Here is a 26010-nt window from a genome sequence, read left to right as displayed (position 1 = left end):
TGTCGCCACTGGTACAGCTTACATAACCGGCAGCGGTGTCGAGTTTTTCTTATGCGCTAAACTCGATCGGGGCCCAACGTTGCCTCAGCGCCTTCCTCAAAGATCGCAAGTGCCTTCATTTTTTCCCTTTGCTTTCCGCCCAAATTTTCTCTCTTTTACCCTTGTCTCTCCATCTCTCTCTTCCTCCCTCTTTTCACCATCTTGTTTTTCTCTTAACCCACGTTTGTTTCTGCATCCCTGTGTTGCCTATTTTTCTCGAGTTGAGAAATTTTGCCTTATTTTCCCGACAAGGTCAACACATCTCACTTCGCCATGTCTTCTTACGGCGGCAGCGGTGGCTACCAGCGCGATTCTTATCGGTAAGTTGATTCTTTGTTGTCGCTTGAATTCATCTCGATGGCTGGAGAGTTCGGCTGGATATTCATCTTCACACTGGATGAATAAAACGTTGAGCGCCTCATGCTTACGCTTTCTCCTTGCCGGTTCGGATCTTATCCCCCTGACACACATCTCCCGGGAGCTTTATTACGTTGGGTCTGCAAATGCTAACATTTATCTTAACAGCTCCAGGGGCGGTTACTCTAACGGATACTCGAACGGTGGTGGTGGTTATGGTGGCGGCGGCGGCGGCGGCTATGGTGGTGGCTACGGAGGAGGTTACGGCGGCGGCGGTTATGGAAGAGACGCTGGTGCTGCCGGTGGTGACCGCATGTCCAACTTGGGTTCTGGTCTGAAGAGGCAAGACTGGGGTAAGTGAAACCGATATTTGATATGTTACAGTGCAAGTGCTAACTTTATTTGCAGACCTAGACTCTCTCCCTAAGTTCGAAAAGTCTTTCTATAAGGAACACCCAGATGTTACCGCTCGTTCCCAGCGTGATGTTGATGAATTCCGCAAGGTGAGCGAGATGACGGTTCAGGGAAAGAACATCCCTCGCCCTGTCGAGACCTTCGATGAGGCTGGCTTCCCTCAGTACGTTCTGAGTGAGGTCAAGGCTCAGGGATTTGAGAAGCCTACATCTATCCAGTCTCAGGGCTGGCCTATGGCTCTCTCCGGTCGCGACGTCGTTGGTATCGCCGAGACCGGTTCCGGAAAGACCCTGTCATACTGTCTTCCTGCTATCGTCCACATCAACGCTCAGCCTCTCCTTGCTCCTGGAGATGGCCCTATCGTCCTCGTCCTCGCCCCTACTCGTGAATTGGCCGTCCAAATTCAGGCTGAGATCACCAAGTTCGGAAAGTCCTCCCGCATCAGAAACACATGTGTTTACGGTGGTGTCCCCAAGGGTCCTCAGATCCGCGATTTGTCTCGTGGTGTTGAGGTCTGCATTGCTACTCCCGGTCGTCTCATCGACATGCTTGAGGCCGGCCGCACTAACCTTCGCCGAGTCACTTACCTTGTTCTTGACGAGGCTGACCGCATGCTGGACATGGGTTTTGAGCCTCAAATTCGCAAGATTATTGGTCAAATTCGCCCTGACCGTCAAACCTGCATGTGGTCTGCCACCTGGCCCAAGGAAGTTCGCCAGCTTGCTAGCGATTTCCTCAACGACTACATTCAAGTCAACATTGGTTCAATGGATTTGTCCGCTAACCACCGTATCACTCAAATCGTCGAGGTCGTTTCCGACTTCGAAAAGCGTGATCGCATGATCAAGCATCTCGAAAAGATCATGGAGACTCGCGGCAGCAAGTGCCTTGTTTTCACTGGTACTAAGCGCATTGCGGATGAAATCACCCGCTTCCTCCGTCAAGATGGATGGCCAGCCCTTTGTGAGTATATCAATACACGTTGCAAAACATGATCAGTTCACTAACTATTCTTAGCCATTCACGGTGACAAGCAGCAGCAAGAAAGAGATTGGGTCTTGAACGAATTCAAGACGGGCAAGAGCCCAATCATGGTGGCTACCGACGTAGCTTCCCGTGGTATCGGTATGATAAAATTGCGCTTTCCCCCGTTTCCCCTTCCCCTTTCCCCCTTCTGTTTTCCTCCTTGAAGCACCCCAGCCGTATTGAGGCCGTGCGAAATCGGCACAGTGCTTAACTCTCTTACGTTGCCCCCGTCTGGCACACTTGACTCGTCCAGGCTTTGTCGGGTCTTCTGAAATGGTTCTCATGCCAGGAGAACCTTGGACTCACGGTGCAGTTTAGCAGACACGTAGGATTCTTCTATTCTTCTGTTCTGACTTCCCTCCCTTTCTGGACCTGGTTGGTTGAGAAGTACGGTGGCTTCTTCTCCGGCCTGCCAAGCTGCATTCCAAGGTTGCTCTAGGACCACGATATCTGCCCGATATCTGCCAGCATATGGACTGACCCCGTAACGGATCTTGAGAAGAAAGACCGTGGAAGAGAGTGATGCATCTAGTCTCACGGCTGAACGGGCTTCCATGCCACGCTGCTATCTACCACTAATGCTCTGTTTGCTAACATAAGTTTGTCTTAAGATGTTCGTGACATTACTCATGTCCTGAATTATGACTACCCCAACAACTCTGAAGACTACGTTCACCGTATTGGCCGAACTGGTCGTGCGGGTGCCAAGGGTACCGCCATTACCTTCTTCACAACTGACAGTAAGTTCTCCGCGCCAACCGTGTCTCATATGATGCTAATGTTGATTTTTATAGATTCTAAGCAGGCTCGTGATTTGGTCACTATCCTCTCTGAGGCTAAGCAGCAGATTGATCCCCGTCTCGCTGAGATGGTCCGCTACAGCGGAGGCGGCGGCCACGGTGGTGGCTATGGCCGTTGGGGTGGTCGTGGCGGTCGTGGCGGTGGCCGCGGCCGTGGTGGTAACTTCACTGCCTCCAACGCAGCGCCGCTCGGCGGCAACCGTCGCTGGTAAACCCATCAATGCCCAGTGCAGTCATGAGCTTGTATTAGGTCATCCTCCGGTAGATGTTCGATCTTCCTTTACACCTTTCCGTTGTTCTCAGATATCATTTTCGTAACTCAATATGGGCGGCGTTGGTCAATCTCGCGATAGACTGTTTTATTGCTTTACTCGAGTTTCACAGGTTTCCGGATCGGGACGACAACCGTGGTCATTTCTCACGCACACTTACACGGATGCATGTTAATTTTCTATTTTTGTTATTCAAAAGTCGCGCTTTATCCTTGGCTTTGGTCAAGATTAGCTTCAGATAGTGTAGCTTAGGCTATGTAATATTCATTGAAGCATTTAATCATGCACTATTTTAATAATGATCCTAACCTCTCTACTTCCTCAAGGCCGTATCCAGCGCCCTCGCCAGCTCTTCATGTACTTTGGAAGTTATATGCCCTGAGTCATACCAGAAATAGGTCTCTAGCGGCGTCGGACATCCATACTTCTCATAATTACTTTCAGTATCTGGTTCCTTCGCCCCAGGACAAAAATCCGTCGTATTCAAAATTCCATACTTCCGCGGGTCATCTAGAATCCCACTGAGCAGCTTATGCGCATTAAAAACCAGCGCACTAGTCTCTGGGTTCTGCCTCTCAAAGTCCTGGCTCTGCGTATCCAATGCAGAATTGAACCACTCTACCTGTGTGGCATTCGGCAATGCACTTTTTCCCAACAAGACCCTATCTTGATTCGTGGGCGTTCGGTCCAGCGGTGGGAGGTTGAGGATGACAAACTTCTTGTATCCCAGAGAACTAAGATCCTGGAGCGAGGTGTAAATGGCGTTTATAAGGGTACTGTAGAATGAAGGAAACGAGGTGGTGAGATTGTACGCGGCGCTATCGTTTATATCGTTTATGCCAATCCAGACTGCGATTAGGGTTGAGGAAGGATCAATAATGCTACCGCTACTGGTCTTAGGTCGCGGTGCTTTGGAGAAGAGATGGACGTAAGCACTGGATGACCGTAGGTCGTGTATTGGGTTATTTGGTTCACGAGCGAGATTGTGAAGGGGTGGTGGAGGGGGATGCTGTTGTTGTTATTGTTATTGTTATGGTTATTGCCATATACCAAATACTATCGGATATACTTTGAGAGAAGATGGGAAAACGCACTATTCAGCGGAAACTCCAGCCCCCGCGAACGCAAAATCCCATAGCTGCTTTGTGCAGGATACTGGGGCCGTGAGGCCTTCTTTCAATCCGCAGCCTGTAAGGTACTCCACCCAGTTTGGACCACCGGCTGAGGTTCCGGTCTGTATGTATGTATAAGGCTGGGGTTAGAAGATGTTGAGAATGGATCAAGATGATCCCAGCTGGCCCAGTTAGCCACGTTTGGGTCTGGCAGCACAGACCTGGTTCTGGACAATCTTGTCCGTTAAGAGCATTTCTGCATCGTACGCATAGTTGAGCTGGTCGCCGATGAAGCTGTAGCCGGGGTATCCGTTGGTTCCTTGGACGAATGTGTATGAGTCGCCGAAGGTGATTCTGCCGTTGCATGTATATGTATTTAGTCTTGCCCCATCTAGGTCTGGCCAGTGTATCACGAGAGTGCTCGAGCTAGTACTGACAGATGCTGGATTGAGTCCCAGTTGAATCCGTGTTTACTGTGCTCTTTCGAAGGGAGAGCCTCGACGAGAGAAGGAATACCACTCGTAAGGGCGAGAGCAAGTACCGCAAGCATGTTTCTTGGGTAGGTGTCGTCTAATAAAGCTACTGAAGATGTGGTGGACCAAGGATAGGTGGTCTTGGCCAGTGTGGTTGTTCGCCTCGCCAGATATATATACTTATCTTCATGAGCCGAACGTAGAATCCCAGTGAGGTTTGGTTACGGACGAGAGCTACGGAAAATAATTCTCCGTTTATCCTACTGACTATGGCTACCGCGTCCGGATCAGTATTTTGCCTGATAGGAATCAGCGGGAAACCTGAAGCTTCCAGTTGTATACTGTTGGATATTCAGGTCTGAGGGAAGATGGTATGTGCCGACACCTCAGGCACTGGGCATGATCGCGCATCGTGTTGTTGTTCATCGCTCGATCAGGATAACAACACGATGGGCATTGTCGGGTCGCACCAACTCAGGTACCTGGCACGCGAACCAGACACTCAACCGCTGAGTCTTTCGAATTGACTCGAGCCCGGAGGAGGCTGAGAGCGGCGCGGTGCAAGCCAGTCAGTCCAGCATAGCACAGTGGGGAACAGCAATTCAGCCGTACTTCAACCGAAGCCTGACTGGCAAGTTGAAGGCCCAGTGCTCCGTAGAATTGATGGGTCCGAGTTTCGAATCGTTTGGGATTTGGATTTTGGGACTTGACGATCGAGGTGACTTAAACTTTGAGAGGGAGGAGCCTGGAGCACTGGCCAGCGTTCACTTCCAGGTTCCCGGTTAATCTCAGGAACGGAGCACACTGACCGATGAAGCAGGAGTCTTGCTAAGTCCACGGAATTGCCCGTGACCTTGACTGCGGGTGGGCCTTTATCTCAGTCACGGCCGAAAGAGCGTCTCCATAACGATTGCCCCAAGTCGGCCTTGTGCATCTGGCTGGGGTCTGCATTCATGTGGTCGAAGTTACACCGTCGCAGGACGTTGCAGTCCTTCCCCGAGTCGATAAAGGAAAAGAGTGCGAGGGAAGCCAGCAGGAGCAACTTAGCAGCAAGCCGTGACTCGTGGGTGCGGTACGGAAATGCGTATCGTACGCAGCGCGTATGACAGGAAACCGATGCTGGTTTCGGTGCCGTACGCCGCTATGCCGTTCGCAGCTAGCCGGGAAATTAATTCTGGCCCGTGGCTCGGGTAGGGAGCACGCTAGACGGACTAGCATCAATCTGGATTAGACCACCACGGATAAACTTTGATAGTTCTCAGCGCGGGACTCGGGATTTCCGCTGGCAACATCACGAGGGATGGAGATTGGGCAGGAGCCCGCAACGCTCGAGGGGGCCTGCAAGGCGTGAACGGGCGAAAAGCCATGCGGTGAGCATGCCAGGACCTGGGTAGTTTCCATCTAGAGCAGCCGTAGAATATGCATGGAAGAGAACTGGATGGCTGGTCCTTGCCCGGGGCTTTGATATGTACCTGTCAACTGAGTAGTGAGTATACCATCAACGGTGCAGCTGAGCGCTGGGCGCGGATAGCCCTTCTTGTGCATCAATTAGAGCGTGCCGGCGTCGCTGAAACGAACATTTGGCCTGACATGACTTCAGAATACCAGGCTACCTGCCTAATCAGGTTGAAGGCAGAGATGCAATTGAATCATGATTTCTTGGCAATCCTCGAGTCTTTGGCTGCCGGGAATATACCGGCCAATGACAACGGGGGGTTGCCGGTGCAGTCTTCCAACATTTCTCCTGAATGAACTGTCCCAGTCCCAAGCGAGGAATCCTTTCAAACACTTAAATTAAGGTCGCATTGGATGTCCGCAGGTTGTCCGGCCAGTCATTTCGTCCATTTATTTTATTTTATATTATTCATTTATTCTTTTGGCTTCGGAGCAGGCTTTCCGTATGCAACTCCATCAGCTCCAGGAAACTGGACAGCGTTGTCTTGCATCTCAATGGATGGAAAAACTGCGAGGCGCGGCTATCTGGAAAATCGGATATCGGGACAGCTCATGGGGGTGTTTGGTACTGGTTTTTTTATTGGCTGCGCACATGGTATATTTGTAGACGCAGGGAATAAAACAACAATGCAGGGGGAATATCGAAAATTATTCTCATTTATGTCGATATTCTGAGATTTCGACCTATTCGATCATAATAATGCCATTCGTTTATATTCTGCAGCCACGTAAAACAGAACCTCAAAACAAGGTGTGCTCTAAGAACGTCAACGCGCTGCTAAACGCTGCTAAGGCGCTCCGGTGCAGGCTATGGCCAACGACGGACTCGCCCACGTGGATCATCTTCCGGCACCAAAATAGCTTACTCTGCGAAGCCGACAAGATGTTATCTGAGCTTATTATTATCATCACCACCATCCACTGCATTCTGTCACAGTGACGTTGAGAGTGGTTTTCTTACAGTAACTTACGGTTACGAAAAGGGGCGAAATCATGAAACTGACCCGTCTGTCGGGAAAAGGGGGGAGGGAAGATGTCAGCATGAGCAAGAACAACCCATTCCAAGTTCCAACCATGCAGGGGTTCTTGGAAGTTCAAGAGCAGCCTGCAGCCCGCAGCCAACCTGGAAATGCACGCCTCCCACCTCGGAAAGGCCACTCTGAGCCCTGAAGTGACAATCCAGCAGGCTTGCTTGGGCGCCGTCGGCTGATTGGCTGTACCCCGCGCGGGCGGAGTTGCGCTGAACCCACTGCGTTATGGGTTGCAAATGGATTCTGGATATCGGTGAGAAAATCAAAATCAAAACGAAACGCTACCATTACCAAGCAGGCAAGCACGGATATAAATGCCGTTGAGAACTTGATGTGGTTTGATCCCTTGGTGGCAGATAATCCCCGGATACCCGTCGAAGTCATCGATGACTGACTACTCAGGACGATGCTCTTTTCCGCGGTGAAAACTCGGGAATTATTGGCCCTCGCTGCACAGTGGACACTGCCCGCCAGGGGACAAATCTCCAAAGACTGAACCACGAGGCCCAAGAAAGAGAACTGAAATTGAGTTGGGACTGTCTCGGTTTTTTGGTCTCGGAGTGCAACCGCGCCTCCGTGATTGTAAGACGGGTCCTATCAAAACGGAGTGTCCTCGAAGCATCCATGAACCCACGAGATGGGGTTTCGAGGTTTATCATCAGCGGACGGTGTTTGACTTTGAACCGTATCCGGTGGAGCGGTACTTTGGACAAAGATACCCTCGACTGCGCGCTCCCTCTTTCTCTTGATTTCTTGAGGTTGTTTCCGTAAAGCTCGATTAATTCCGTCGGGTCCCCACAATCCCCGCTGCGGCTTTGCTCTTTCAAGTTCCCTTGTCATGCAATAATACTGGAGACTGGAGAGCTCTGAGAGCTCTCTGGCGAACTCGGAGTCGGCGCATCTGACTAGTTCACGCTGCCTGTGAGAAAGTACTGTCAATTGTATCATCGTACATCTCTCTGACATATCGCAATTTCGAGTCCCGTCCAGACATTGTCCTCCATCCCAAGGTACCAGTCGTTTCCCATGCCCATCGGCTTTGCTCGCTCTGCATCTCTGATCCCAAGATTGGACATGAATCTGAATCAGGGACCCATCAAAGCCTGATAGCACTGCACCCGATATTACTAACCGTAACGAGAAATAAACTCAAATTGTCAAATGGCCCCATTTTCCTGGGCTGTGATTGGGCACTTCCGGTCATGCCCCCTCCACTGCAGCGTTCCTGACTTGTGCAAAACAAGCTAGCACTGGACAGGCCTCCGAGGTCGGGCGCCCACGAAGTTACTGGGTTCCATCACGATTTCCAGGCTGGCGATGATTGATGCTCAAAGCGCAAAGAGTAAAGACCACCTTGGGGGCGATACAGACGATGAGATCCAAATCTCCTGATTCGAAAGGGCCCGGGCTCGGATTGGCAACGCCGCAGCATCCCCACTGTTGCAATCGCCCTCATTGGCAACCCGTCAGCCTCGAGCAACAGGTGACCATTGCAGCAACCTCCTTTTCGCACCACTTGTCATTATTATTGGTGAGCTGGGCTCCCCATCAGCCATGACCGGCATTAGCCGCCCCCGTTATTTGCCTATCATGGTACTTTTGCCTGTGTTTTTCTCTTTTTCTGAGTTTTCTTCTTCTTCTTCTTTTTTTTTTTTTTTTCCCCCTGTGATTTCAAACGCGCAGTAATATTTCCCACCAATCCATTACGTAGGAGTATTTGATCGAATCCGGCACCTGCTGTCTCTTCCTTCGTTTGAACCGTGTTAATGCGAGCATTTGATACTGGAGGAGAATGATATCCTCCGTCAGCCTCCACCACGCGCGCTGCACGCGCTCCCTAGTCTAACCCCCGACCTGCGCTACGGCCCCTTTTCGCCTAGCCCGGCACTATCTCGCTTCTTCCCTTATGGATAAGATGGGCCTCGTACTGGTGTACCGGCAACCGTTCCAGAGTCCCAGCCGTTTCTCGGGCACGCCATCCATAGCCTATCTTTGGCTGGCCACTAGCGGCGCGGCGAACAAATTCCCCCTGGTGCCCACTGCCCACACTCGCGCACGCTCCGGCCAACAATCTTTGGCCATCCCCACGAGCCCGTCGCGATTCTGCGCTAGGTTCACGACTGACCTTCGCAAGTTGCAACCGACACGCGCACCGTCCAGCCCAAATCGCGGGTAGACCATCGCTTCCAAGCTCCAAGTCCCGACCACTATTTCGACTATCATCAACTTACTCTCGACTTCATGCTTATTTCTGGATGCCCGCAGATATTAGACACTTCTACCTACTTCGTAGCGACAGGGGCCCATTGCGGAATTGCCGTCAAGCAGGAATAGGGTTGCATGCGTCTGACTCGTTCCTCGCCACACTCGCGCGGGAGGAGAAAAGGAAATATTCAAATAATAAGATACTCAAATAATGATCAAATAATAATAATATAATAATCATGCTGTCCGGCGAGAGGCAGCCAGACAAGGAAAGCTTAGCCGGGTTGGAAGAATCACAGAGAGCGCCTGTCCAAGTGTCCTCAAATCCGACCTCAATGAGGGGAGCGAGTGGGTCCGAACGGGCCCGTCACCAGAAAGCGACAACGCTCCGCCCAGCAGTCCACCAGCAGCGAATCAGCAGCCCCCAAGATGGGCCCCCTCCTGTGACAATACGGTACCAACCCCCCTTTCCACTGTGACGCCGTATTTCAGCAAACAATTTCTTCATTGCTCCAACTCCCCTTTGGGCCCACGCGCCGCTCCACCATATCCTCGGATCCCACGAGGCGCTCTCTCTTCTGTTCTGTCCTGAAAGATTGTTTCTCGCACTGTCGGGCTGCCTTTAAGACGCGCCTTTCCTGCTCAAGCCTGGTTCTGCCGGGTCGAGTCAAACCATCTTCCCTCCGGTCGCTTTTAGGGTGATTGTGCTACCAGACTCGCCACTTGGATCGAGGCTTCGTCTCCTGCGCTATCACTCTTTCGAGCTGGTGGATTCTACTCTATTTTAGCCCCTTCTCGTATAGTTGTGACGGCCTGCCTCTGGCTCTTTAGTCTTATTCCACTTTACTTCCTTTTTTTCTTCTTGGCTCTGGCTCCATCCTGCTTGTCGACTCGCCCTCGTGCTGACTGCTGGCTGTCGTGCCCTCCGCCACCTGCAAGCGCCAGTCTCCATCACCCTAACAGGGCGACTAAGCGATTAAGCATCGCGATCCAGCAACTCTGCTCTGCACCTCCCGAGCTTGACAGCGTTCTTCACTACTGCGCCCGTCTGCTTGCCCTTCACTGCTTGTGGTAATTTTTAATCACTGTGTTGGAGACCTGGAAAGATTCCGTTTCGCGCCCTCATAATTACGCGTCGATCTTTCCATTATTTTCTTTTCTCCTTCACATCTCTCATCCTGCGAGTCTTTCCCGGCCTGAACGTGCAGACAGACGCCTGCGTGAAATTGGCCTTTGTCCAACTCGTCTAAAGTCCACTAAACCAGTACGTTCCAACGAAAAGAGGGGGATCTCCAAGCCTTCTCGACACGGGATCACACTAGGATCTTTGCACCCCAATCCAATCCTCTCCCCCCCCCCCATTCTCTACTACCCTACCTACTTATCCGCTTCGGATTTCTTTTTCTTGCGTCCACAAGCTCATTGTGTCCCCCCGACGCGTGAATCAACAGGCGCGCGAGACAGACTAGCTTGCAGGATCGTGTCAGGGATCCTTCGTCCCCGGTAGCGATCACCTTTTTCTTCCCTTCTCTTCCTATTATATGGACAACAGGCCTGCTTCCGAGTACGCGCAGTCAGGTTCGCATTCACCGTATCCACCGTCCACCGCGACATTTTCTGAATTCATAGCCGCAGACCAGGCATCTGCTGCTGCCACTGCTCAGTATACCCCCCAGCCTGAGTCTCGCCCCAACCCTCAGTACACTCCCCAACCTGAGGTGCGACCTGGCACTTCCTCCAACACGCCCCAGTCCGACTACGCTCTGAACCAGCCGCCTCCTGCTGCGCGCTCTCCTTATCCCGAATACTTGGCCCGTCCTCCTCAATACCATCACGCGCCGAACTCCCAGCCTGGAAGTGCGGCAGGTATGGCTCAAGCAACAAGTCCGTCCATACACACCCTCAATGATGGGCACCAAAATGGCCATCGCAATCACTCGAACATAAAGTCTGACGCGGGCGTTGTTCCTATAGATCCCTCGATTGCGGCCTCTAGCCCCACCTATCCTCCTCCCTACTCGCCCTACCAGCCTCAGGGCCATGACATGGCCCAGTACCAGGGCCACCCCCCTCCTCCGCCTCAGATGTATGCGCGTCCAGATTGGTCGCATGGGTATCCGCAACACCAGCACGGTCTGCCAGGACCCTACAGCTCTCCTGCCACAACGGTTGGTCCCGCCTCCCCTGCTGCGACCGCAGGGCCGCGCCCTGGTCAGGTATGTTCTTGATGATTTCGGCGTCTGTTTCCAAAGGCTGTGCAATTTCTTTTGATTGTTGTCTTCTTGGGACGTCCTTCCGATGTCAGGGCTGCGGTCGGGCTGCTGCCTCCCAGGACGTGGAGATGCGGGCGCATTATTCATCAGTTTTGTTTTTTTTTTTTTTGAATAAACACTGTTCGAAAACTGACCAGAGATTTCGCAGGTTTACTCGTTCGTTCCTATCCCCGGTGCTCAGCAGCACAAGCGTCCTCGTCGCCGATATGAGGAAATTGAGCGTATGTACAAGTGCGGGTGGAATGGCTGCGAAAAGGCGTACGGCACTCTGAATCACCTGAATGCTCACGTTACTATGCAATCACATGGAGCGAAGCGAACTCCCGAAGGTGAGTTGAAGAAACACTTCATACTTTCAATTGTTGCTGTTGGTCTGCCGCCGTTGCAGCTGCGATAGTTTGGCTAGTGCAGGCTGCGGCACGCGCTAGTCGAGTTACACAGCTTTAGCGCTGCGGATCACAGTAGCGTGGCAACTAACCGAGTAAATCGGCGAGCTATTAAATTTCGTCTTCAACTATGAACGGTATACTGACCATCACTGCAGAGTTTAAGGAAATTCGCAAGGAGTGGAAGGCCCGCAAGAAGGAGGAGGAAGCCCAACGCAAGGTCGCCGAGGAGCGCGAGCGCGCCGCGGCCGCTGCTGCGGCTCAAAGCCAGATTGATGCCTCTGGCGCCGGAGACCCTTCACAGGCTGGCCAGCCTCCTTCGTACCCTGGCGGTGTCCGACCCCAACTACCCCCGATCGGCTACCAGCCTGCTGAAGGCCAGGTTCCTGGCCAATACGGCGCAGGTGCTGGTGGCATGGTCTACCAGGGCAACGGACAAGTGGGATACCCTCCAAACTACCCTCACTCGCCTTATGGGCAGAGCGGTCAAGTGTATCAGCAACGTAAGTAGTCAGTCCTTTTATGTTTGCATTGTTTAGGACCGGGCCATGGAAGTGGCGCAAAAAGAGAGGGAAGAGGGGATGAACGCCAGATGAAGTCGCCAACACATGAAATGCACGTTACGAAGGTCCTTTAAAGCCTATTGCTATAAAGGGGTATTGTAGCTGATCGATGTTGGCGTCGCAGAAAACCAATCGACCAGCTACCCGCAATAGATGTCCCTCTACCTTTCTTTTTTTTTGAAGGTTGCATGTTCTAATACCTACCAATACCCAACCCCCAACCCTCAACTCTTAATCCCATATCGCCGCCTGCCTCCGGGTCTAATTTTTTGAGATCTTGCGCACATGATACCATTTCTGGCCTTGATTTGCTCCAGTCAAAAAAGGAAACGGCCTTTGCGACTCATGCTTTTTGTCTCCCATCATGTTTGATGCTTTCCCTTATTTTCTTGTCTCTTCTTTTACTTTTGTTTCTTCATGTCGAACTAGATGGTCGGGTGAGAAAGAAAAGACTTTTTCGAGTCGGGAGTAGTCATTTTCCGTTTTTGTTTCTTTTTACGCCATCTGCAGATACTTGGCTCTGCAATTCAGCTTTGCGATTTGGGATGAATATCTGGCGGGGCTATCTGATTTGCATTGAATATTGACTACGCTATGGTGACTTGCGCACCTGTGAACTACTACTACTATCATCACCACTACGCCGTTACTACTGTTTTGAAGTCTCTGATTCGTTTACTTTTCTATGACCTGCTTCAATACATGTGCAATAACCCTTGTCTTATTCCCCCCCTTTTCTCGCGCGCTTTAGTCCGGATTACTTATGCTCCATTTGCCAACGCAAGAGCTGTTGTGGAAATCTCAATTCAGTCTCATCTCTTCTTAACCTTACACTGGATCCGAACATTCATACTATTCGGTATTTACTTCTAGTCTAGTTATAACCGACTGGCTAGGGAATGACTACGAACATGATGAAAGCCTAAAATTTAGTACTGGTACTCAGTAGACACTAAACTGTAGCATCCAGTGGTTCTGCACTTTACTGGAAAGATAAACAGAAAAGCTACTTGGAATCACTTTGTTGGGACGGGATGCAAGTCCTTGCATTAGCAGCTTGACTATCGCCCGCGCCGTTAATGTTAATGCGCTGCGCTGCAGGATGCCGGTGCTTCCGTTAAAAACGGTCACTAGTCAAAACCAAATCACCAACTAGTAAATAAGCAGTCCACTGTATGATCTAGACTAGATGCTACTTATGGCCGATTTAAAGAACGCACAAAAGAATAACAGCTCACCAGCATTAGTGATGGTGTGAGATACTGACTCGTGACTAACTACATACTGCATGGTAGGTATGGTTAAAGTAAGGTAAGGTAGTCTGGTGTTGTGTAGATTAATAGTGGCTTCCGGCATGACATGCATGTATGCATGCTAATGTATATCATTTGAGTATGAGAAGGTGGACTTTTATTTATAAATGTGAGGTGTCAATGAGTATGTACGTACGTGTGTACTGTAGTTCCAATGTTTCGCAGCCTTAGTCTGTTTACGGTAGTCTAAGTTACTAGCCTGTTACCTTCTTTTATTTCCGGAGGTGGCCAAAAATTGCTGAGTGAAACCGGGAGTACAGTACGTAACCCTAGTCGCTACTCTATACCTCTAAACTACCCTAGGATCTGAGTTAAGGTAAGTTAAGGCAAGGGCCTTAACAAAGCTTAAGTTGGCTTTGCGGTTTCCCGTTTTTAGGACCCGCTGAAGGGGCGGCGGCGGCCGGCGCTAAGTGTTTTATTCTTAGTCCGTTTGTCTGGACTTCGGAGGATGGGAGGAAGTGGTACGAACGCAACTTAAGTTTTAGCCTAAGCCCTAGGCTTAGGTTGCTTAGTCCCGCGGCCGTGCCTGGTGCGGCGTTCCGCTGGTGCCAGTGCCAGTTGTAGATCAAGGTTGGGACTAGTACTAAGGTTGGAATGCGCTAGCTCGAGATCGGATCTTGGATGAGCGTGCGCTTGGTTCTGGTTGGGCTAGCGGCTGAGCTAGGGCACTGGCTGCTGGATTTATATTTGGCTGCTGGTGCTATGCCTAAAGGGGTAGCGCTAGTTTGACGGGACGGATCTATTGAGGTGGGTAGGTGGCGATGGTCGGGCTGGTTGGCTGAGATTGAAATGGCTGTTTGAGATGGGAATGGCAGTGTTTCTGGTAGCTCCTGTGCTTGTTTGCTTGTTTGGATAGCTGGAATTGGAGGGATGGATTGTTTGGTGGTGTATATTGGTAAGGTAGGTAAGCAATCGGTCCAAGCGTAAGCTGTTGAGGTGGTCATGCAAATTTGTTTTCTAATGGTTCGAAATGATCAGCTCCGGGCCTCGATCTAGTCTTCATTGTAGTAAGATTGAGAATTTAACTATGCTGTTGAGACTCTATTACTGTCGCCGGAGGAAATTGGTCACGTGGTGATAGGAGATGGCTGTTATCCGGCGCTAGCAGCGATTTTGGCTCAAACATTTTCTGATCTTCCTTCAGCTAACGCGCCATCATTAGTTTTGCTCAAGTACAGCCTACTGAGTGAACAATTACAACAATAATATAATATTGCTTTGTTTTAGCGCTTCTTTCGTGTTTATCTTTCCCAATCCCGCATTCGAATCGCCCGGGCTCGGTTTGTCGCATTGACCGTTGCACGATACCTCGCGAACACACGGAGATTACACGCCTTGAACCAGACCCCGGAAGCTTAGATGCTTCGTTGCAGCAATGCCACTGCTTTTCGGGCGCAGTTTACAACAAAGATGGCCCTGAGGGTACCGATTCCACGGCCTCTGCCATGGATCGGTGCTCCACAGAGGCTTCCCACGTTTGCGCACGGTGCGGTGAGACAATTTGGCACAGAGAAGAGGGAGAAGAGGACAGGAAAAGGAAATCGGATATTTTCCGCAAAGAGTGAACTTCAAGAACCGTCCCAGCCTATTACGACCCCGTTCACACCCTCGACACGGAGAGACCGGAGAGATCCTCGGCTTGGTCTGACGAAGGAAGATGGCCTGGTGTTAATTGCAACCAACAAGGGCCCCAGCGTCTCGAAGAAAGCGGTTCGAATGGAGTTGGTATGGCTGAAAGATCGGGCTATGCTCCTGGAGCAGACGCGGCGGATGCTTAGACGTGATAATGTTGCGATGGCGGCGGCCCTGGTTCGGGAGGCGCAACGTACCGGGTATGACACTGCGGCGTCTTGGAATGCTCTTCTGGAGTATTGTATGGTGAAGAAGAACCCGCGGGCCGCGTTCAAGTTCTGGAATGATGTACGCTCCCCCCCAACTTTTGTGACTGTGCTTGCTTTCCGGTTGCTTAACGATTTCCTGCTTCTGTGTTTAGATGAAGAAGCGCGGTTGCATGCCTAACGAACATGCGTATACAACTATGTTGCATGGACTGAGTAAGATGGACAAAGCTGCATCCTACGACGTTGTGCCGACGGCTCGTGTGATTTACGACTCTCTATACGCTCCCAATAGCCTGGTTAAACCGAGTCTTATCCACACAAATGCGATGTTGACCGTGTGCGCACAGCACAATGCTATGGATGTGCTCTGGGAGATCGCTGGGGCATTGCCCGAGGAAGGACCTCATTCGCCGGACTCGTTTACCTATACAATTATCCTGGGTGGTATTAGGGGTTCCATTCAGAAGGACGTGGAGAAGCTCCGAGACTTTGAGACCGACAAGGCCCGGCTAAGAAGATTTGAGGGTGTCACAGAGGGCAAAAGGGTGTGGGCGGATATTGTGTATCGATGGAAGAATGGGCAGATTGCCTTATCGAATCAGCTTGTTTCGGCGATGGCAGGTCTGCTCTGGGAAGGCACTGGTGATTGGCATTTATACGAGGTGCTTCAGCTCTACCGTCAGACTACAGGGCTTCCCATTCTCGCTAAACAGCCGCGTCGCGATTTGTCCGCGGTGTCGAATCGGGCGCTTTCGCGAATCGGCAGCGACTTTACGTATGAGGCACAGGTGAAAGCCGGAAAAGCTCCAGCACCAGAGGATGTTGTGCCGTTTGTGGATGAAAAGGGCAAGAAGTTTATTCCTACGGACACCAAAACGGACGAGCGCGATGTGCCCGTACAGCCGAAGCAAGAAGAAGAAAATGAGGAAAATTTTGATCACCTATTTGACCCTGTTCTCCCGGAAGATGCACAGCCTCATACGGGTTCTTTTGTGGGCTCACCAGACGGTCCGACTTATATCCCTCTGGGCAACCGCGAGCTCTCTGTTATCTTGGAGACATGCTTACAGATGACCAACGCCGCTGGACCTGGAAAAGCTTACTGGACGCATCTTACAATCGAAGACCACGGATATTCTTTCCCCCCAGACCATCGCTCATATGTGGCCTATCTACGTATTCTCCGTGTTGCTCGTTCGAGTCGCCTTACGGCTGAACTCCTAAGGGATCAGATGCTCCCAGCAGGCTTCGAGCAAGGTTTACCTTTCCATATCGCGCTAAGCACCTGCAGGCGGGACCGATTGAACCCAAACGTCCTGAAGAATGCCAATTCAATGCTTGAGATGATGAACGAGGGTCTTTTATTACCCGATTACAGAGCAATAGGTAGCTACCTTGATCTCATCAAAATGCTAGAAGACAACCCCCAAGACCTCGTGTCTCTGAACGGCCTTGATGTGGATAAACAGACCGCGTCCACTAAACTGGAGACTATGGGCCGAACACTGACGCTGAATCTGCTCCAGGTGGCCGTGAAAAATCTCCGCCCCCTGGTCGCTAAACTCAGCGAAGCCATGACTGAGAGCTTGGAACGCGCTGCTGATTTGACCGGGCGTAGTGGCATCGAGCCTCAATTCGTCAAAAAGCAAGCCCAATCTGGCGCCCAGGTCCTCGCGGTGCTGACGCGGGTGAGGTTGTTGATCGACTCGATCTTGAAGCGTCAAAACGAGGACCTGCTTTCCAAGGAAGCCCGCAAGGAGCTCGAAGAGGAATCCCTGGCCTTGCGCAAGTATTCAGACGTCAATGTCATCAAGGGCGCCAAGGCCAAGACTGTATTCCCGACTGCTCAGCAACAGACCGACTTTTTCGATAGCCGCAAGCCTATACCGGTCACTGACACGCCTGTGGTGCGTCGTGATATACTTGTGGATCCATGACCTCTATGTACAGAACTCTTATCTTTACCCTTCCTTCTCGACACAGCTGAGCTTGGCTGTTCTTTTGCTCTCTCTTCTACTTTGAAGCATTTTGTGGCGTTAGTGTATATTCTTGGAAGCCGGTTTTGTATATTAGACTAGACACATATGTATACTACATATATGCACAAAAGACCCAACTACTCTAATTTTCTTGAATATTCACATTACCATGTCCCGTCTCAGGTACCACTAGCCTGTTACAGTTCGCAGCAAGTATACAATGAAGCGCGGGACACCGCCTTCCCTATGCAGCCCGAGGTGCGTACGTAATGGGCGGAAAGCCACTCTAGCCTCTCCGGATCCAAACAGGCAAACAAGAGCAGCACGAGGACCGACAAACCTCCGCGTTACCCTGAGTCTCGTCCAAATTGGACTGCGATAAAGAAATCGCCGCTTCATTGCCATTCTAAGCTCTCTGGTAGAGCAGATTATGCGCCGGTAGCCCTTGCCTATCGAACTAGCTCTGCTCAAAACACACGCTCTACGCTCAAGCAACCATGGCCAGCTCTTCAACGCCGTACTATTCCCATGATGAACCCCACGACGACGAATCTATCTTGGATGATGGGGTGATCGATGCGGATGATGGTATGTTCGGCCCTTTTAGAATCCCGCGTTGCTGTTCGATTTAAATGTACCCTCTACTGCATGCCTTCGTTATAGCTAACCCTGTCTCTTCGACGATCTCCAGCCATCGACGCCGATGACCCTCTCCACGAAACCGATAGAACGCCATTACGCGGCAATATCGAGCCGGATGCATCGAGCTCTCGCGGCGGCGGGAACAACCTCTCCAGTGGCTACCTCACATCCAGAATCCCAGGCGAGGACCGTCGCGCACCGCAGAATACCATCGATGAGAGCGTATGGCAGACGCTCTCCCGCGACCTTTTGGCGGTCTGGGAGAAGATGCGCCAGGTCCTCTATCCCAAGTATCTGGTTGGCGGTATACTGCAGCGCGGCGGAGGTGGTATTGGAGCCGCTGAACGCGGAGAAGCTTCGGGGTTTGGCGGCGGCATGAGGAATGCTCTTGGGCGCTGGCCAGATGCTGATGTTGTGCTGCAAGGCGGCATGAGTGAAGGTTTGAGAGATTGGGATCTTTGGTGAGCTTGATGCCTCGGTTCATGGCGTGTATTTTGTCGTATTTCTTTACTGACTTTATGAACAGGGGTCCGCTTATTTTCTGCTTGCTTCTGAGTATGTTCCTATCCATGGCTAAAGGCGACCAGTCGGATTTGGTCTTCTCGGGAGTGTTCTCCCTCGTTTGGATTGGCGAGGCCGTCGTTACACTGCAGATTAAGCTGCTGGGTGGGAATATGTATGCCCTACCGCTTTGTCGTGTTATTAAGATGATATTTGAAGCTAACCTATCACCGCAGCTCGTTCTTCCAATCCGTCTGTATCATCGGTTACACGCTCTTCCCTCTGGTCATCGCCGCACTTCTCAGCGCAATGGGTCTTCCAACGATTGCACGGATACCGGTTTACCTCGTCTTGATCGCCTGGTCTTTGGCCGCAGGTGTTAGTATCCTTGGTGGTTCAGGAGTCGTGCGAAACCGCGTGGGAATTGCGGTATATCCGCTTTTTGTCTTCTACATCGCGATCGGGTGTCTTTGCTTCATCAGCTAAACGATGTGAGGCGTGCAGGGCAACATTTATCTTTGGTGGACAGTCTCGAAGAGTACCACAACGGGGACTTTGTCTGTGACTGGGTTATGTCTTCTCAATGCGATTCTAGCTCTATCCTTCCATGTCATATTTGTATTTTGTAAAGTACTAGAACTCTGCCTGTACCATGATATCCAATGAAACAATTTCATAGATATGTCTGAGAAATTAGCCTTCGAGCCGCTGTTTAATGGACGGTTGATTAACTATCTGCGGGGCGGGAGCGAGCGGTGACCGGGTGACGCTCAGTCCAGCCAGCGACAACACAGCAACCAGTCTGTTGGTTGTTGCTATCGAGATCGATCTCCCATCCCACCTTTTTCACTGTCACTCTTCGTTCAGCCACTCTTTGTGACTCGAGTGAATAGTCCTCACGGTCCGTACCGACGGGTTTTTACTTTATCTTGTGCGGATCTTCAACCCACCTCGAATTCGTCATCGAGCCTCGGTGCCGCTGAGCTCCTGGACCTCATCCCACCACAACCACCGACCACCAGTGGTATTTCTCAACACTGTTGACTCGAGTCTTCTCTTATTTCTGTCGGATATACTCGATATCTGAAAAATTCGGCCGAGTCATAATTTGAAGCATCCGACGGTGAGCACCTTGTTTGCATCCTCCCCACGTGCAAATGCAAGCTTCCTTTTGAGGCGCTCTTTGTCTCAGATCCGGGGGCCAGGGTACTTTATTTCTTATTGTCATTGCAATATGGAATCCCTGCCGTTGGGTGATTTCATTCTGTATTGCTGGCGGACTAACATGGAGCTGGATTTTTGCAGATTTCGTCTAGCTTCGATTGTGCCGCCCGATACCGCGCACCACCCTCCGTTCTGACTCCCCTCTGCATGCGATCCGGTCTTGCCCATTTCCGCGCGAAATAGAGCTATAAATACTAGATCTTTTGGTTGAAGAATTTTCAACATGGCGTCCGGAGACCAGATAAGCGGATTAGACAGTATGCCGTACCCTTTACCATAACTGACGATGAGCGACTGACGTGGGATCCTTATCTTAGAAGAAATCAAAAACGGTGTGGTAGATCAAGGTACGTGTCCCCTTTACTTAGACTAACTTTCCGCAATTTGTTATATGCGATACTAACGGCTATTGCTATGTCTTAACAGCCGCTGACGACTCTCAAACTTCCGATAACGATGGCGGCGAGCGTCCGGTTCGAAACAAGCTAAAGGAGACTACCATTACATCCGCTCCCCAAGCATCAACAGAAAGGAGTACAGACCCGAGCGGCGATTCTAGCAGGGCGAGCAGTCGAGGCAGGAAACGGTCGTTTGATGACGAGGAACAGGAAAACAATGACGAGGAAGCTGGTCATAGGCGGAAGCGATCGAGAGACTCGGCTACGGAAGAACCGCCGGCTCAACCGGAGGAGGGTCAGTCAGAGCAGCCGCAGGACTCGGCGAACGCATTGAAAAAGAAGAGAAGCAGGGACCAGCTGGACAAGGACGAATCGAAAACTGAGACTAAGTCAGAGATCGCTGAAGCTAAGGATACTTCAGATAATGCCCCAGTAGCAGCTAAGGCTGCAGCTGAAGGGGAACCCGAGAAGAAGCGGCATAGGGATGCTTCCCAAGAACGCGATCCGGTAGGTTACAGATATGGTCGACAGCGGCGATTGCGCGAAAGCCACTGACTTTTTTTTTTATAGGCCTCCCTACCTAGTGCATTCGCGAATACGTCGTCTGTATCTCCGTTTGGTGCAATCAGCACGTCAACATCGAAAGCGCCAGCCGAAGAAGCCAAACCCACTACGTCTTCATCCGCCTTTGCCTCGTCAAGCCTATCTGCTTTTGCTGGCTCAGAGCAATCTCCATTTGGGTCTCTCGGTGCATCTACCCCATCTGTTTTCAAATCTTCAACGGAATCTACTTCTGCTGAGACAGGAAAGCCCGCGGCAACTGGTTTTGCCGCTGCTGCCAAACCGTCAGGTGGCTTTGCAGCCCTAGGATCCGGGTTTTCAGCGTTCAGCGGTGGCTTTGGGGCCGCTAGCTCAGGCGGTGGTCTGACTAGCTTTGCTGCCGCTGGAGCTCCCAGTACTTTCGCCAGTACAAGCTCGAAGCCCTTTGGCGCTGAAGCGGACTCGGACGAAGAGGAAGAAAAGGAAAAGGAAGGTGATAGCGGGCCCGCTGAGTTTGAGGCGGATAAAACTGATGAGAGATTCTTTGCGCGACATAGTAAGGCGCCAAACCCACATTAAAGCTTCATAAAACATTCAGTCACTAATTCTCAATTCTACAGTCGAGACCGGTGAAGAGGAGGAAAAGACATACTTTGCTTGCAAGGCCAAACTCTTCCACTTCTCAGACAAGGAATGGAGAGAACGTGGTCTTGGTAACTTTAAAGTCAATGTCCGGGTCATTGACGGGGTTGAAGACAAGAAGTCCGCCCGTATGGTCATGCGTGCAGACGGAGTCCTCCGTGTCATGCTGAACACTGCTCTGTTCAAGGGTATGAAGGTTGGTGATGGCGAAGGCAACGAACCGAGATCCAAGCAGATCATCTTGGCGAGCTTAGAAGGAAACCGCTCGGTCCCTCTTTTGCTTCGGGTAAGCCATTCCTGTGACCAGTCCCTCGGAGTTCCTTGTAGGAAGAGAATGCTAACACTGCTTCATAGACGGGGAGTGAAGAACAGGCCAAAGAGTTATATCATACGATCCAGGATTTGCTGGAACATCAATAAGCAACTCAGAAAAGAAATTGTGAATTTTTTTTATAGATACCACCGGCGGTCAATAAACGTGTTTATCGTTTGGAGGGCGACTGGCATTGGGGTCGGCTTTTTGCATTGGGACTGGGGAGTACGTTGAGTTACGTAGTACTTGGTGGAAATTAGCCAGCCTGACATTATTTCTTCCTAATATTTGTGCGCTTCTAGTACTTTATTTATCCATTTGCATATATCTTGCCAATTCAGTCCATGCATGCATCTGCACTATTCCGTAGAAGGCTATATAGTTGCTTTACCTCACGTGACCTCGCGTTCGCCTCGGCACGCTCACTCGAGTGGTCAACTTTTCAGCCATTCCGTGCAAGTCGAGGCTTCTACCACACACAACCCCATCGACCACAATGGGGAGTGCAAATGGCCGGATCAAAGACGAAAAGGACAATAAACTCCGGCCTTCCATCTCTTGGGAAACAAGACCACCATGAGCAAGAGAACCAGCTGGTTTCGAGCACCGACGCGTCGGTAGCCACGCCAGACCAAACCACGAAAGGAAAACGCAAGAGAGCCGACGCCGTTCCAGAAGTGCCGGTGTCTCATCAGAGTAATATAGATGCCCAGGTTGACGAAGCTCAAAAAGGGGAAACCGAACAGGCCAACAGCAACTCAGACATAACTTCTTCTAACAACCCGAAACAACCAGCAAAAAAGCCCAAAACCAAAAAGCAACAACAGAAGAAACAGCAGCAGCGAAAACCGTCTTCGCCATGGCCAGACCCATTCAAGAAACTATCTCGCACCCACCGCGCCCTGAACCTGGTCTACACGTTCTGCTGCACGAGGAAACATTTCGCGACGACGTTCGATAATATTAAAAAGGCTGTGCAAGCGCAGAGTGGGACAGAGCTTACGATTGAGGATATTGCACGGGTCAAGGTTCTTGTACCACGAGCCGTGCGGTTTGAGTATGTGGATGAAGCGAGCTTGGATGTTTTGAGCGCGGGGGAGAGGGAAGAAGTCCGTGGATTTGGAAGGGATGGATGGGCGCCAAAGTACGGGGTAGATGTCGAGGAGGCGCCTGTGATGCATGCATTGTTTTTTGAGTTTGTGGATGGGGATTTGAAGAAGGAGAAGAGTTTGAGTTCGGGTTCGGGTCCGAGAGATAGGGATGAGGATTTGAAGATGCCAGTCTTCAGTCAGAAGCAGATGCTGGGATTAATCGAGAAGCGTAACGGCAAGTTTGCCGACGCGGTTGATGCGTTTCTTGTTCGGTGTGAAGATGAGAGCATTGATTCTGTGGAGTTATTGGAGAAGGAGAAGGATGCTTATATTCCTGTTTCTCCCGAGAGTGATGATGATGGGGGTGATCTATTGGCGTCCGCGACCTCTTCGAAAGTGAAAGGGCCAATCCCGAAGGACCGCAAGACGATGGCTGAGATTATTGATGAAATACGAGGCTTAGAATGGTACACGGGGCAGATTGTCCCTGAAGGCCATAGGGCTTTTGACGCTCAACAGGCCGTCTACGGGGACTTAAAGTTTGCTCTTTCGCAAGGACTTGTGAATGCCTTGTACAATACGAAGGGAATTACACAATTCTATTCTCACCAGGCGGAAGCGATCAACCACCTCTATGATGGGCAGAATGTCATTGTCTCAACATCAACTAGTTCCGGCAAGTCGCTGATATATCAGGTCCCGATGCTGCATGAACTGGAACAGGACCCAACCAGCAGGGGGATGTATATCTTCCCTACGAAAGCCCTTGCCCAGGACCAGAAACGCAGCATGCAGGAACTTCTTCAGTACCTGGACAACTTACAGGGTACGATAGTTGAAACGTTCGATGGCGACACACCCATGGCCAATCGCAATCTCATCCGAGATGAGGCACGCATCATCTTCACGAACCCCGATATGCTACATATCACGATTCTCCCGCAGGAGAACGCGTGGCGAACGTTTCTTCAGAACCTTAAATTCGTGGTTGTGGACGAACTCCACGTTTACAATGGGCTTTTCGGAACCCACGTGGCGTTCATCATGCGCCGCCTGCGTCGCATATGTGCTGCCGTCGGGAACAGGAATGTTCGGTTTATATCCTGTTCTGCTACCGTTGCTAACCCCGAAGAGCACATGCGGGCAATTTTTGGCGTTGACGATGTGCAACTTATAGACTTTGATGGATCACCTTGCGGTCGAAAAGAATTTCTTTGCTGGAATACGCCGTTCAAAGATCCTGGTGACCCGACATCTGGCAGAGGAGATAGCGTTGCTGAAACTGCACGACTCTTCTGCCAGCTTATCCTCCGAGGTGCCCGCGTGATTGCTTTCTGCCGTATTCGGAAATTGTGCGAGATTCTACTGCAGGCAGTTCGGAACGAATGCTCTCGCCTTGAGCGGCCGGAGGTTGGGAACATGATAATGGGCTATCGCGGCGGGTATAGTCCGCAGGATCGGAGGAGGATCGAAGTGGAGATGTTCCAGGGGCAGTTACTAGGCATTGTGGCCACCAATGCGCTGGAACTGGGTGTGGATATTGGGTCTCTTGACGCCGTCATCACGCTCGGATTTCCTTATTCGATATCAAATCTCCGGCAGCAGAGTGGTCGTGCAGGGCGCAGGAATAAGGACTCACTCTCTATCCTTGTCGGAGACAGGTACCCAACAGACCAGTTCTACATGAGAAACCCAGAAGAGCTTTTCTCAAAACCCAACTGCGAGCTACAAGTCGATCTCTCTAACGAACTAGTTCTAGAAGGGCACGTCCAATGCGCAGCCTTTGAGCTGCCCCTTGAACCTGAGCAAGACGAGGTTTATTTCGGGCCCCAGCTCTCCGAGTTTGCATCTACCAGACTTGTCCGCGACCCGATGGGATATTATCACTGCCATGGCCGATTTCGACCTCAGCCATCTCGGTGCGTTCCCATCCGCGACACGGAAGACCAGCACTTTGCTGTTATTGACACGACAAACGCCCGAAACATTGTACTCGAGGAAGTCGAGGCTTCGCGCGCATTCTTCACCCTCTACGAGGGCGGCATCTTCCTCCACCAGGGCCAAACATACCTCGTCAAAGAACTAAACCCAGACAGCTTCTTCGCTCGTGTCGTCCGCGTTACAGTCGACTGGAACACCATGCAGCGCGACTTCACAGACATCGACCCCATCGAAACAGAGCACATGCGCCTCATCACTCCTAGCGCGATTCCTAACCTAGACAACAACGACTATTTAAATACCGAAAACGGACCACCAGACTTAACACCGCCAAACGCCCGCGCCTTTTTCGGTGCTGTGCGTATCCACGCTGTCGTCTACGGTTTCTTCAAAATTGACAAACGCGGCCGCGTCCTCGACGCCGTCGCGGTTGACAATCCACCCATAACCCTCTTCACAAAAGGGATGTGGCTCGACGTGCCCAAAACAGCGCTGGAAATTCTCGAATCGAGACGCCTCAACATCGCAGCTGCGATCCACGCAGCTGAACACGCCGTCCTCTCCTTACTACCTAGCTTCGTGATCTCGTCACCCGGCGATGTTCGGACGGAATGTAAAGTCGCAAAAAAGGAGCTTGGAAAGGATTTGAAGCGTGCTGTGCAGAATCGTGGTCGTGGTGAGGCTGTTGAAGATAACGTACCGGTACTCCGGCCTCCAGCCCGACAACGACCGGCGCGGTTAACGTTCTACGATGCGAAAGGTGGCTCATGTGGATCTGGAATCGCGCGGAAGGCGTTTGAGTTTGTTGATTCGCTCCTTCGCCGTGCTGTTGCCCGGATAGAGGCTTGTAGTTGTGTTACGCCGAAGGGGTGCTTGGAGTGTGTGTGCGACGAACGGTGCAAAGAGATGAATTCGGTGATGAGTAAGGCTGGAGCGGCAGTGGTATTGAGGTGTTTGCTTGGGTGGGAGGTTGATGTTGATGCGTTGCCTTGGGGCGAGGTGGATGAAGATGGGGAGGATGTGTTTGGGGAGTTGGCCGGCGGATTAGAGACGGTTGTTCTGGCGAAGGAGGTCCCTTTGAGGAATTTTTGTGGGTGAGCAGAGTCCTACATTGAGTTGAGAATATTTTGTTTAGATTAGAAGACATGCTACTGTTTTTAAGTCATGGTATTGGTGCGA

General features: G+C 51.2%; 10 protein-coding genes across 10 annotated transcripts; 6 read left to right on the top strand and 4 right to left on the bottom strand.

Annotated features, from left to right (window-relative positions):
* Positions 1-312: 312 nt before the first annotated feature.
* ASPSYDRAFT_152419 (DEAD-box ATP-dependent RNA helicase DBP2) lies at positions 313-2848 on the top strand (the record flags this gene model as incomplete). The annotated part of the gene is made up of 6 exons (XM_040842189.1): positions 313-359; positions 565-749; positions 805-1773; positions 1828-1935; positions 2448-2576; positions 2631-2848. The coding sequence occupies 6 exons, from the start codon at positions 313-315 to the stop codon at positions 2846-2848; spliced, it is 1656 nt and encodes a 551-aa protein (XP_040702354.1).
* Positions 2849-3221: 373 nt separating this feature from the next.
* ASPSYDRAFT_57831 (SGNH/GDSL hydrolase family protein) lies at positions 3222-4570 on the bottom strand (the record flags this gene model as incomplete). The annotated part of the gene is made up of 5 exons (XM_040849434.1): positions 3222-3795; positions 3837-3917; positions 4003-4142; positions 4242-4374; positions 4458-4570. 5 exons carry the CDS (start codon positions 4568-4570, stop codon positions 3222-3224), a joined length of 1041 nt encoding a protein of 346 aa, XP_040702353.1.
* Positions 4571-6327: 1757 nt separating this feature from the next.
* ASPSYDRAFT_44915 (uncharacterized protein) lies at positions 6328-6647 on the top strand. Its single transcript, XM_040846932.1, has one exon. The coding sequence runs from the start codon at positions 6444-6446 to the stop codon at positions 6621-6623; it is 180 nt and encodes a 59-aa protein (XP_040702352.1). The 5' UTR covers positions 6328-6443; the 3' UTR covers positions 6624-6647.
* Positions 6648-6958: 311 nt separating this feature from the next.
* On the bottom strand, positions 6959-7469 carry ASPSYDRAFT_955160 (uncharacterized protein). Its single transcript, XM_040853127.1, has one exon. It carries the CDS (start codon positions 7361-7363, stop codon positions 7043-7045), a length of 321 nt encoding a protein of 106 aa, XP_040702351.1. The 5' UTR covers positions 7364-7469; the 3' UTR covers positions 6959-7042.
* On the bottom strand, positions 7470-8534 carry ASPSYDRAFT_955288 (uncharacterized protein). Its single transcript, XM_040853129.1, has 2 exons — positions 8112-8534; positions 7470-8035 (listed from the first exon to the last, which is right to left on the bottom strand). Exons 1-2 carry the CDS (start codon positions 8181-8183, stop codon positions 7577-7579), a joined length of 531 nt encoding a protein of 176 aa, XP_040702350.1. The 5' UTR covers positions 8184-8534; the 3' UTR covers positions 7470-7576.
* A 2191-nt stretch (positions 8535-10725) lies between these two features.
* On the top strand, positions 10726-12691 carry ASPSYDRAFT_1176376 (putative C2H2 transcription factor (Con7); the record flags this gene model as incomplete). Its single annotated transcript, XM_040840311.1, has 3 exons — positions 10726-11400; positions 11606-11786; positions 12002-12691. The coding sequence occupies 3 exons, from the start codon at positions 10726-10728 to the stop codon at positions 12352-12354; spliced, it is 1209 nt and encodes a 402-aa protein (XP_040702349.1). The 3' UTR covers positions 12355-12691.
* Positions 12692-14316: 1625 nt separating this feature from the next.
* On the bottom strand, positions 14317-14704 carry ASPSYDRAFT_44911 (uncharacterized protein; the record flags this gene model as incomplete). Its single annotated transcript, XM_040846931.1, has 1 exon — positions 14317-14704. Exon 1 carries the CDS (start codon positions 14661-14663, stop codon positions 14319-14321), a length of 345 nt encoding a protein of 114 aa, XP_040702348.1. The 5' UTR covers positions 14664-14704.
* Positions 14705-14867: 163 nt separating this feature from the next.
* ASPSYDRAFT_132184 (pentatricopeptide repeat-containing protein) lies at positions 14868-17683 on the top strand. The gene is made up of 2 exons (XM_040840597.1): positions 14868-15639; positions 15713-17683. Exons 1-2 carry the CDS (start codon positions 15079-15081, stop codon positions 17495-17497), a joined length of 2346 nt encoding a protein of 781 aa, XP_040702347.1. The 5' UTR covers positions 14868-15078; the 3' UTR covers positions 17498-17683.
* Positions 17684-17844: 161 nt separating this feature from the next.
* Positions 17845-19413, top strand: ASPSYDRAFT_952729 (Yip1 domain protein). Its single transcript, XM_040853099.1, has 4 exons — positions 17845-18127; positions 18231-18642; positions 18708-18857; positions 18919-19413. The coding sequence occupies exons 1-4, from the start codon at positions 18037-18039 to the stop codon at positions 19166-19168; spliced, it is 903 nt and encodes a 300-aa protein (XP_040702346.1). The 5' UTR covers positions 17845-18036; the 3' UTR covers positions 19169-19413.
* Positions 19414-20129: 716 nt separating this feature from the next.
* ASPSYDRAFT_57827 (ATP-dependent 3'-5' DNA helicase) lies at positions 20130-25929 on the top strand (the record flags this gene model as incomplete). The annotated part of the gene is made up of 7 exons (XM_040849433.1): positions 20130-20163; positions 20333-20811; positions 20875-21400; positions 21465-21772; positions 22141-22302; positions 22393-23239; positions 23294-25929. The coding sequence occupies 7 exons, from the start codon at positions 20130-20132 to the stop codon at positions 25927-25929; spliced, it is 4992 nt and encodes a 1663-aa protein (XP_040702345.1).
* Positions 25930-26010: the final 81 nt, after the last annotated feature.

This window comes from Aspergillus sydowii (genome assembly GCF_001890705.1).
Source record: "Aspergillus sydowii CBS 593.65 unplaced genomic scaffold ASPSYscaffold_5, whole genome shotgun sequence".
NCBI classification, from domain to species: domain Eukaryota; kingdom Fungi; phylum Ascomycota; class Eurotiomycetes; order Eurotiales; family Aspergillaceae; genus Aspergillus; species Aspergillus sydowii.
Note: the sequence above shows the minus strand (reverse complement) of the source record. Positions and strands in the feature narration are given on the sequence as shown.